Source organism: Sus scrofa, chromosome 18, assembly GCF_054392235.1.
Source record: "Sus scrofa isolate SSC_HxYL_T2T_F1_AM1 chromosome 18, Sscrofa_HxYL_maternal_Yorkshire_Landrace_v2.0, whole genome shotgun sequence".
In the NCBI taxonomy this organism is placed as follows: domain Eukaryota; kingdom Metazoa; phylum Chordata; class Mammalia; order Artiodactyla; family Suidae; genus Sus; species Sus scrofa.
Genome location: NC_139400.1, coordinates 31,802,017 through 31,814,371, shown reverse-complemented (window position 1 = coordinate 31,814,371; position 12,355 = coordinate 31,802,017). Strand labels below are relative to the sequence as shown.

Genomic DNA, 12,355 nt, shown 5'->3' with positions numbered 1-12,355 from the left:
AATTAAAAAAATCACCAGGCTCAGATAGCTTTATCAGTGTATTATTCCAAGCATTTAAGTAAGAAAACCCAGTCATCTTGCACAAACTCCTCTAGAATTGAAAAAGAGGGTACACTTTCTATTTTCATAAGGCAGTACAGCTTTAATTTCAAAATGTGTCAAGGACATTATAAAAAAGGAAATTAAAGATCTAATAAAACAGGAAAATAATAAAATACTTCAAATAAAATGTAGGCGCAAGCTTCATAAACTGGAGTAGACAAAGAGTTCTAAAACTATTAACATATTGATTAGCTGGTTTAAAAAAAAACACATACTATCTAATAGCTCTACTTTCTTATTAAACGTTTTTTTTATAGGATGCAACTAGTCTGAATGACGGTATCCAACACATTTCTGCGGAAGGAGGTCAGGTAATTGGTTCAAATGAAGAGGTTTCCTAACAGAAATCATTTGAAGCTTGATTTACATTTCTTCCTATCTCTTTAAACGCCTGATGTTATGTTCTAACAAAGCAACCACATAATTAGTGCTAACTAGTTTTAGTGAACAATATGGAGTTCTGTTCAAACAAACAGAAGTTCTAGACAGTATAATTTATACCTTCAGCCTGTGAAAGCGAACAATATCTCCATTTTTATAAATTACTGGAAGGGCTTCATAATTTCCACTGAAGAACAGGCAGGTTAACTTTACATTTGTCTGGTCCACAATTGTTACAACCGAGCAATAATCTGGAAAACACAAAAATATTTTACCTTTTTGCATTTTAAAATGTTCGACAAAATAAGAAAAATGCTGAGTTCAAAACACCAAACTTTATTTCTCCTTGTAATTGCCTTCTAAGAAAAAGATCAAATCACATGAAATTTTCTTATCTCTCAAAATGCACTGCCAAATTTCCAAGTGTTCCAAGAAAAGTAATTTTATAAAGTTTAGTAGAATAAAAATAAAAACCCTACTTAATATAAATTGTCTGAAGATATAACTTTTTATTACCTCAAAGTTTTGAAACCATGAAGCAGATAAACAATTCAATAATATAATTTATAAAGCAAACATAATTAACTTTAGAGTGAAAACAAAAGACCAAAGATATTTGCAGCAAATGTAATGAACAGTCAATATACTTCATAAAGATACTAGGAAAACTGGTTATAAACCCCAGGACTTTACAGTAAATGTGAAATTCAAATGAGCAAACAATTCATAGAAAACTCAAAAGGGAAAACGATGGTTTGCTAATTATCTACAAAAGGTTACACATTAGGAGGGGCATTTTATACAAGTAGGCCAAAAAAAAAATTAATGATAGGTTGCCATGAAAGCAGTAATTTCAAACACTGATAGCAGCAAAAACTGTAACAGATGCTGCCTTTTAATATACACGTTTCCAACACTGTGAGAAAATGTGTTGATTTCTTTCCTTCCCAGTACTGTAGTATGAATGACAGCACAGAGATAGAAAAGGATAAACCCAGAGAGGAGAAGGGAGTGAAGGAAAGAGGGAGAAGGTATCAACAGATTTGAGGAAGTTGGGAAAGTAAATGTTTAAGAGGAAGCTTATCAGAAGATACTATAAAGTGGCTATAGCAAAGACAGAGCCATTTACATTAAGGGTGGGAACGAAAAATAGAGCCCAAATCAGGGCTAATGAAAAGTTTACACACACAACTGTTTCACTGACCACCTATCCTAACCTCCACTCTCCCTGAAACTGACTACAGGTAGGCAGACAGGGTATCTTATCTTAGTCTTTAAAGGCAGCCCTTCCCAGAACACAGGCTGTTTTTCAAGGGAGTTTCACTGATAGACCAGGAAATGTTAAGCCTTTTGATTTGAGTGTTAGCATCCAGAATAAGTCTCTCTGCATTATCACATTTAGTGGGTCTACAGCCTGATAGATGGCTCTCTTTCTGCCCACCCTAGACTAACACTTTCAATAATCCAATCATTGTGTCCTATTTATCTCTATCAGATTTCCCATTTAAAAAAGATCAAGCTGGAAAAACAAACTTCTTACATACAAAGCAAAGGAAACAAATGTCTACAATCTAACAAAAGACAGAGCAAAAATGAGTGGAGCAGGGAGAGGAACCAAGGGTATGCCAAGAGAAGCAACCTCAGGGGACTGCGCAAAGAAAAACACAACAGGTGTGTGTGCCAGGGTATGTATGTGCATGTTCAGAATTCTAAGTGGGTAAGAGGAGTGGCTCTATGTGCTGGTGGAGATTGATGTAGAGGAGCCTCCTGCCCCCAGCTGTGTTTTAATCTAAGTGACTCTATGTGAATAAAAATGGCATCTCCTTAGACTGCATATACTTGTGCACTTTATATCTGAACTGTCATATGCTAAGTCCCTGTTCCTAGTATACCTTCTTCCTCTTGGCTTGCATTTTCTCTTTTCAAAGTACCACCTGTGACTTTCAGCGACTGGTGTTCAAAACCTTTTATAAAATAAGATTTTATTAACAAAGAAAGAAAAAAGAGAACCTTTCCACAGAGCAAGAAATTTCCTGAAAGTAAAAAAATCTACCCTGCATACATACACAGAGTGATGAAATATTGAGAATTTTCAGGCATACGAGACTTAATTCAGTGAAGATATTAATAGTGGTGGGAGCAGAGTGAATGGTATGCAACAGAAGAATCGCCATAGAGAAACTATAGGTGAATCACCAAGCTTATATAGACTGAATAAATCCCTCTAGAATTTTAATCTTAGAAATTACCTCCACCACCCTAGAATGCTGAATATCTCACTGATGGTTATTATTCTGTATTTTAGCAGCAAGGAACTCTACTTAGTCTCTGCTTTACTGTTGTCCAATCCAATTTTTTAAAAACAATTTACATAAGTTAGCCTAAAATTTATTGAGTAAATAAATTTTACTTAGTATTGGGTATACCTACAGTACAGGAAGAATATTAAATGAACACGAACACCTTCTCCGACGAAGTTTACATTTTCCTTATATTGACTTACAGCCTTAAAAACTAATGCTGTAATCTCAGCTTGTGTGTTATTTTACATGCCAACATTTGCTAGTGTACAAAGTTTATACTCTCTGTATACATAATGGGTCCATCACAATAAAGGCAGAATTAATGATCTAGATGACATTTTCGAGAATAACTGGAAACTGACATTTAAGCGTGGCACTGGATAAACAGCCAACCTTAAGATGTCTTTGGATCTTTGGTGAACAGTACATTAAGCATTCAAATTTTAGAAAAGCGGTAAAAACAAAAGATTTTATAAATTTCATACTCAACATTGTAGTTCCACACATAAGAGACTTTAAATTTTAAACCATGACTGAAGTTTTACCAGAGTCTGAAATTATGCTTAATGTGAAGGATATTAGATTTTGGTAAAAGATATTTATAGTTCTAAATATAGTTTGGTGTTATCAAATAGTAATTAATAATGTGCAAAATAAAATGTCAACATTCCAAATTAATTTATAGTAATGGAATAATGTACTTTACTTCTAAGAAAAAAAAAACAACCAAAACACAAAAATATAGTACTTATGTTAAGCAAGGTATCTTATTTCCAGGCCTATAACTTGGGGGAAATTTCATTATTTAGTGGTCAGCAATTACTGAGGATTTACTCTATGCCAGGTAATGTGCTAAGCAATTTATATGCATCATATCCTTGAAATCTTACATAGTTGGATGCAGCAGTTTACAAACAAGAGAACTTAGTTTCCTAAAAAGTCTAGGTTATGACCCAAGTGTGAATGTCTTATAAGTCATATGTAACTCAGTGTATCTGATTCTTGTTTCTACACTTAACCAGAACACCGCACTGTCTCCAAGTTGCATGTTTCTTAAAAACATAATAATCTCAAAGAAAGTAAAATATTATGCTCAAAACTATGATGGAGGCTTGAAAGTTTTTCTAAGTAGGAAAACTATATCAACTATATTATTTACTATTTCATGCATTTGTCTTGAAATATATTAAGGGAGAGTTCATTACTGAAGAATTAGCGTATCATTATAATGAAGCTTCACCTATGAATTTATTACAGAAACAGAACCCACAAACATTATCACAGAAAGAATCTACAATTAATTCATTCTTATGTGTATATGTATTTTTATATTCTTTGGAATAATTATTTTTTGACTCATAAGCTGAAGGAAAAGAAGAAAAGGAGACAAAAAAGAGTGTCTCCTGAGGTATTTGAACAAGAGGTAATTCCTAGTGAAAAGATAAAGGCAATAAAAGAAGATGTGTATCTAAGTGTGAGGCTATTTAAAGAGGAGTTAAATGAAATGTGGGTGGTAAGAAGAAAAAGGAGAGCACAGTATTATAAATCAGGAGTTGGTAAACTACAGTCCACAGCCCAAATCCAGTCCACCACCTATTTATTATTTTTCCAAAGCGTTCAACTTGTTTTCAAAGACACCAGTCTTTTCACATTTATACTCATCTGTTTATAGAGGATTTAATGAAATTACTTAATTAGAGTAACAAGTAAAAGGAGCACAAAAAGATTTTTGTAATTGTAAGAACAGAATTCTTGCGAGAATACAATTCCACTAGATGGAGCAGAAATAAGTAGAGGCAGATGGGCTAATCAATTCCAAGTCACCAATTCCTAGTCATCAGTGCTCAGGATGACAAAAGCATCAGTAGAACAGTTTAAAGGATGGAGTGGAGAACATTGTTCATTGTCAAATTAGATAAGAGGTTCCTTAAGAAAGCATCTAATTTAAACAATAACTTAGCTGTGAGAAGACACCCATTAAATAAAATAAAATAAACTATAAAAATAAATAAACTATATAAATAATTATTGTCATTAAATAAACTATATAAATAATTATTGCATAACAAATGATACATGTGTACATGGGATATATTTTTCAGAACAGTGAGAGTATATAGAAGACTTCTGAAGAATGCCGGAAAGAAAGCAGATACTCTTCAATCAGAAAACACAGATAGGCTTCCAGATTTAGTATTGTCTTCACAGTTCACAGCATCTTTGACACACAACAGGTGACCAACCATCTTTACTAAATCAATGCATATCATTACCTAAAGCGAGTATGTGGTACCTATAAAAATTTTCCCTGAGGCCTACTGTAGACTGAAAATCCTTTAGCCTCTTTGTGCCTCAATTTCCTTATCTAAAAAATGGGGAAAATGATAGCATTCACCTCATATGATTGTTAATATTAAGTAAGTAATAAGATGGAAAGTGCTTAAAAGAGCACACAGAACATGGTTAAATGACAGATATAAGAGATGACCAGTGGTGATGGTAGTAGTGGCAGCAGCAGCAACAGCAGCATTTCTATACTGCTAATTAATGATAACATTCTTTTACTTTTTTTTTTTTTTTAAGGCTAAGCATGTGGCATATGGAAATTCCTAGGCTAGGAGTCAAATTGGAGCTGCAGCTGCAGGCGTACGCCACAACTACAGAAATACCAGACCTGAGCCACATCTGTGACCTACGCCAAAGCTTACAGCAATGCTGGATCCTTAACCCACTGAATGAGGCTGAGGATTGAACCTGCATCCTCATGGACACTGGTTGGTTTCTTAACCCACTAGAGCCATAAAGAGAACTTCCTCTTTTCTTTCCTTTTTTAAAAAAATAATCAATAATGCTTTATTATAAATTTCAAAGTTGCTAAGAGACTAGTTCTTAATTGTTCTCACCACAAAAAAGAAATGATAATTATGTGAAGTGTTAGCTGATGCTGAAATGGTAACCACATTTTAATATATAAATGTATTAAATAAACATATTATACATCTTAAACTTATACTATATCATATGTCACTTGTATCTCAATAAAGTTTTACTGTTAGACTAAATTTTAATTAATTTTATAGAGGAGCCTTATTAGATATTTTATTTTTTATGTTAAGAAAGAATAGAGAATCTCATATTTTTATATTAAAATATCTAGGATGCCATGAAGGTAAAACCAGGTAAAATTTCATACCAATTTGAAATGAACTAGAACTAATACTTACATAATAATATATACTTCCTCTGAGGCACTATTCTAGTGCTTTAAATATATTGAGTCTGGTGAGTGGCTACTTCCATTGGTCTCATTGAATAGGTAAGGAAACTGAGGCAAAAGTGGGTACATAGCTAGCAACATATTGAACATAACATTCTTTTCTAATGAACTCAGATATGACCATAGAATCTGTTTTAACAAAGTTCCTGAAGCTACTCTGCCAGGATACAGTGCCAAACTGATCACTGTCAGTTCATGAAATGGTTAAACATAGACATAAGGAACTGCAAACGAATTTCAACTTGGATTTCCACTGGAATCTCAACTAGTTGCTTTTAGATATGTGCTATGAATCTTCCACAGAGAAATATCTTGCAGTTAACAAGAGTATCTGGTCCTCAGGAAAAACTTCACTTGGAACACAGTTTCTGAAAAGCTACAATGTGGAAAATTGACTAATCACTTACTCAAAAATCTAAAATGCTGCTGCTGTGGCATGGGTTCAGTCCCTGAACGGGGAATTTTGACATGCTGAAGGTGTGGCCAAACACACACACACACACACACACACACACACACACACACACACACACACACACACACACACACACACACACACACACACAGGCTTTTTGATTATGATAGAACTGCAAGAGAACTTGTCTCTATAGGGTAATTTTATCATGATCAAATTGCAAACAAGTAGGAATTGGCCCTATCCCTTCCCAGTTCACAATAAAAAAAGGGTAAAAACAAAAAATATGGATAATGAATTGCTTGAAAGTGAAGCTCTACCAACCTTAATTTAGGTAAATAATCTCTAAACTTGATTCCAGGGAACAAGAATTTCAAACAGTAAGAATCAAAGTACATTAAAAAGGCTTCCATGTTTGAGTAATTTCAAGCAAAAATTTATTTAAAAATAAAGTTAAATAGATTTATTTATTAAAACTTTTCAGAGGTGATAAAGTGCTAATAATGCATCATAAATCTCAAGAGCCAAATACAGCATGCAAAATTTCCCACTTTTTCATAGAATGTTTCACAGAACTGGGTTTCTCCCACTGAAAATGCTTTGCTAAAAGCTTATGTAGATTAGAAATGAAAGTCATTTTAAAAGAAGTACTACTGAGAAAAGTGGAGAGCTTATAGCCTCACTTGATGAATTGGCAGACAGCTCTTCAGGATTAGTTTACTGCTGTTTTGGGACTTTCTCTTCAGCAGATTTTGCCTCCCTATTATCTACCCTATCTCCCGGCAATCCACTGTTCTAGATAGACCTTTTGCCTCTTTTTTGCCTTATCTCCTCCTTGTGGTTACTTACAAGAGATTAAAAAAAAAAAAAAAAGCCAAAATAGTAAAGTCCCATTTGAATGTTTCCTGATATCGAACCAACTGCTACACTGACTTCCTCCACCCCTTCCTACAGGGGAGGAAAGGGGTGGCATCCTTACTTCACCAGAAAATGCGGAGGGGCAGCTGCCATCTTGAAGACCGTTTCCCAATTTAATTACATTAACTGTAAAACCAACTAACCAAAATAAACTTTGAAGCAATCAGGTGAGATAAAACCCAGTCAAATATGTATGTAACCTTATAACTTGTCCTTAATAATGCAAGTAACTGGCAACCTCTAGAGCAAAGGCCCAAAGACAACAGAAAAGTCTAATATAGCTTCCATCTTCTTTATACTAAAGTTTATAGGCATTTTTACTATTTCCTACACAAATGAGTAATTTTAAGCAATAAAATGATAATCAAGGCTTTTCTTTTTGTTTAGAATGTCCAAAAGTATTAAGCATTTGGTTTTATACTATTATGGATAGACAAAAACGCTCATAAACTTGCACTACAAGTGACGGATTTAAGTGGACCAACATGAACAAAAAGCCCGTATGTTTCATTGTATGTAATATTCCCTCTCCCATAAAAAACTGTAAATAGACAATGAATTCTAGTTATTGCTACTGATACAGGTGCTAAAATATTTAGGGATTATATGTATGAATATCTTCAACTTACTCTGAAGTGGATCACAAAAGAAATCAATTAATGGATCCACTAATGATGGTGATTTTATATGGGTGTTCATTGTATAATTCCTTCAAATATTTAATATGTTTAAATATTTTATAATAAAATTCTGAGAAAATAATTCATAATTGTTTTCACTTAAACTCATAATTTTTAAATTAAATATTTCCTGTATAATAGTATTTTCATTAGCTATTTGACTGGAATATCTTTATAGAATCTTTTGACCTGTTAAATTCTCAAAAAATTCTGAATTAGTTATATCAGAATTCAAAAGGTGTTAAACTTATCTATAGTACCAAAAAAGAAAGAAAATAGTTTGATAGTATTATAAAGGATAATATTATGAAGGATAATAAATAAATCAATAAACTATAACTTTGACCTTTGTTCTTTTCTCAACTTGGAGTATTCTCCTATCTATAACTCTGACATGAATCTTATTTGCAGTTATAGAAAGTAACTGTGGGTGGTACAGAAGTTTTTCAATAGTACCATGTATATTGGAAAACAGAAAAGAGTTATCAGAAGTCTGACGAGTCTGCTAAAAACTGATGGACAGCTGTTGAGGTGTGGTAAAGACTGGAGTATACATACTCTGTTTATATGATCAAAACTATTTCTAGTGTTGATAGAAATTCACTTACATTTCTAAGTCCTCATTCTATTGCTGGTGTATGTTCTCATTAATCTTTTGCTTGAATCTAATTTATACATAACACATACCACATATAAATACAATAAATCTTTCAAATTTTTGGCATAAAAGAGAGCCTTCTTATCACGACAATTTCTGCAAAGCAGAGAATATGTACTTGGTCAATCATTCCACTCTAAAAATCAGACTCACTGTTTTTTAACTAGCAATAATACCCAAGCACAGACACAGATCCTATGAAGTCCTAATACTGTTTTCCAAATAAAGCAAAATATTTCAAATTCATAAAAGAATTAAAAGTATAAAATAAGGAATATTCCAACGTATAAATTAATTTTCACTTTTTTTTCATTCCAAACTCCTATTTTTTCTATCCTTTTCATTTTTTAACCAAAAAGAATTTTTTTGTTTGTTTTTTTATTCAGGGAATGGGAAATGTGAAGCCGGGGTTATCATATAACTCTCAGAATATTGGAAGTTTTTGAGGAAACTTTAAAAACAGTCTATTTTTTAAGTCACTTCTTTAGAAGTTATACATTTCAGGAGAATGTCCCTTATTTTATTTATTTATTTACTTATTATCTTGAATGACTCTTGTTTTAAAAACAACTCTGCCCTCAAATAAACTTATAAATTCAAAAAGTAACATTAATATATCCACACCCACTATAATTCAGTGTTACACAACTCACCAAAAAGCATTTCAAAAGTATTCACAACAGAGCCTAGAAAACCATATCAATAAATTAAATTGTTTTGCCTTTTTCAAGTAATTACAGCAATATACTTTATAAACACTTGGTGCAGTAACTGAGGGAAAAGGCACATAAATTATTGCAGTCAAAGAAATACTGCACACTGAAAAGACAAATTGAAAAAATTATAAAATCCCCCTATACAGACACTATTTCTCAGATTTTATTTCTCCATTTCTACAGCTTTAATTTTGGACCACTGTTATAATATGAAATTCTTTTTCTCATCTTCATGTTTTGTTTTCCCTACATTAAATTACAAAAACTTAAAACAGCATTCTTGAAATATGTCACTACTCTTAGTATGGATATTTCTGAGTTGTTAAAAAAGGCTCACATTTAAATATATACAGATACAAAGACGTGTATATAGTTAATCAGAGAACTAGTAAGTAAAAAACTACTTTATCAACATCAAGGATTGTAAAAACAGAATTTAAAAATACTCCATTTGAAATTTACTTCTTAGTATATTAAATATAACCTTAAGTATTTTCTTGTGGGCATGCCCCCACACAATCAATTCAGTTACTGAGCTATACGCCGAGATAGACTTACAGTAGCAATATTCTTCAAACTGTCATCTACTTGCTGCAAAGAAAGCACTCTAGAATAGCATCACTAAACATGAGGGTATTCTTTCTCAGACTCTCTTAAGGTTATCTATAAAATAAGGAGTTTCAAAATAAAATTTTATATACATATTTTATATACATATTTTTAGGATATGTATATACTTATAAAAGAAGGAAACAAAAACTCAGATTCAAGAAACAACCAGCATTAAAAAAAAAATCTGTCCAATAATTTGCTCTCAAGAACAATAAAGGCAAGTAGCAATCTAAATGAAATATTAGTTTTCAGGTTCTTTCACAAATTAACATTATAAGCTACTCATTTTAACAAATATTAACAAGGCAAACTGCTAGAATAAGTTTTATTGAACTGCTCCAAAGAAGTGGTGTTCTATCAAATAAATAAATAAACAATCCTTTAATAAAAATATTTATTTTCTCTATGTCTCTTTTTTTAAGGATTAAGTATAGGTTTTATTTAGTTTTTTCATTTTTATTTTTTTAATAGTTATTTCCCCAACACAATTTTTTTTCCTACTGTACAGCATGGTGACCCAGTTACACATACATGTACACATTCTTTTTTCCCACATTATCATGCTCCATCATAGGTGACTAGACATACTTACCAGTGCTACACAGCAGAATCTCAATGCTAATCCATTCCAAAGGCAGTAGTTTGTATCTATTAACACCAAACTCCCAATCCACCCCACTTCCTCCCCCTCCTATCACTTATATCTGGAATCTAATATAAGGCACAAATAAAACTTTCCACAGAAAAGAAAATCATGGACTTGCAGAATAGACTTATTTCTCATTTTTGACTCATTCCCAAATGAAGGAAAAATAAACTCATGAAACTACAGTCAACGTACAACTTCATATTTTAATAATAAAGTTAAAAAACTAAAAGATAATTTCAGTCTATGTTCTTGGTAGTTAATATCGGTAGGGAAAGCAGAAAGGATGTTTAATAAATCAGTATTCTTTCTTATTTTATAATACATAACCTCTAAAAATGCATATTTAAACTTTTGATAAAGGACTGACTTTAATGTTTTCAGCAAGACTGTGTTTAAACTGTTGGTAAAGTATTTTAATTACTTTAACACTTAGGTAATACTTCATGTAACTTGATATAAATCTGGAAAAGATAACAAATGATAAATTAAGCCCCATATTCAGCAATCTTAAGCAATTCACTTAATTTCCTCAGTATGATTAAGTGTAAATTGCCTTGGAGTTTTATTATAAGGGGAAGCTGGTAGTTCATCTAAGAAAGGTCTTTAATCAAAGAAGTATGCATGCATAAATTATATAATCCACCAAAAAAGTCCTCCATGAAAACTGCTTTACCTCCTTTCTCTTACTGCACTGTTGTGTTTAAATCACTCAGTATTTCAGCAACAGTTTTCCATTTATATAAAAGTTTATTACTGAAACACTGAAGGCTATGGAGGCAAATCTCTGAATTAAAGCAATATTATGATACGATCTTATTTGTTTACAAGAAAACTTTCTATACAATACATGTATAACAGCATTCTCTATTATGCTATTATGCTGGTGGGAAGGTAACATAATTTCCACTCATGATTTTATAACATTGCAAAAGATCACAGGAGGCAAGAAAGAGAAGAAAGCATAGACAGTATAACAGAGATATAGGTTCTAAAATAAAAACATGTGCACATGTGCCCGTGTACACACACACACACACACACACACACATATTAGAAAGATTGGTAGGTAGGTAGATAGCTATTCCATGAGTTTATAAATGTTATTCTGGAATTACATCTGGAGGAGTTTTTCTCTTATGTTTGACTCTACGTACTGAGCCACCACAGATCAGAGATGGTATACTTATGTGTAAGGATTTATACTAAGACTAGCAATGGTCTTTATCTTTACAGAGTTTGTGTTTAAAGTATGGGAGACAAAACAATAATTTTTAGAATAACTATAAAAGTACACTGATATTGAGCAATAAAAAGGAACAGACTGTTTATGCATGCTACAAAATGGAACCTCAAAATCATTATGCTAAGTGGAAGAAGACTACAGTTAATATGAAGTGTCTGGAAAGGTACAGAGACAGACAGCAAATCAGACTAGTACTGGGGATGGGAATGAAGACTGACTGCAAACAGAATGGAGATCTTTTTGTATGGTGTTGCTTGTTTACACCCATGAAAATAAAATTCACTCTTGCTTAAACCAGCAGCATCAATCACCCAAATGTCAGCACCTGAAATCTTGCTGATATCTTTTGTTAACTATGATCTCCTCTTCTGTGCTATTTTTCATTAAAAGTTACACCTATT

General features: G+C 32.4%; 1 protein-coding gene across 10 annotated transcripts in view; it reads right to left on the bottom strand.

The window, feature by feature from the left end:
* The window catches only part of POT1 (protection of telomeres 1), a 94,659-nt gene that overhangs the window by 40,837 nt on the left and 41,467 nt on the right, over positions 1-12,355 (bottom strand). For all 10 annotated transcript variants that reach the window (XR_014833092.1, XM_013985634.3, XM_085004735.1 and 7 more), the window contains 1 exon segment: positions 604-734. Coding sequence is in view for 9 of the 10 variants with exons in the window: in XM_013985634.3 (XP_013841088.2) it covers positions 604-734 (131 nt within the window). In the remaining variant the exon portion in view is untranslated.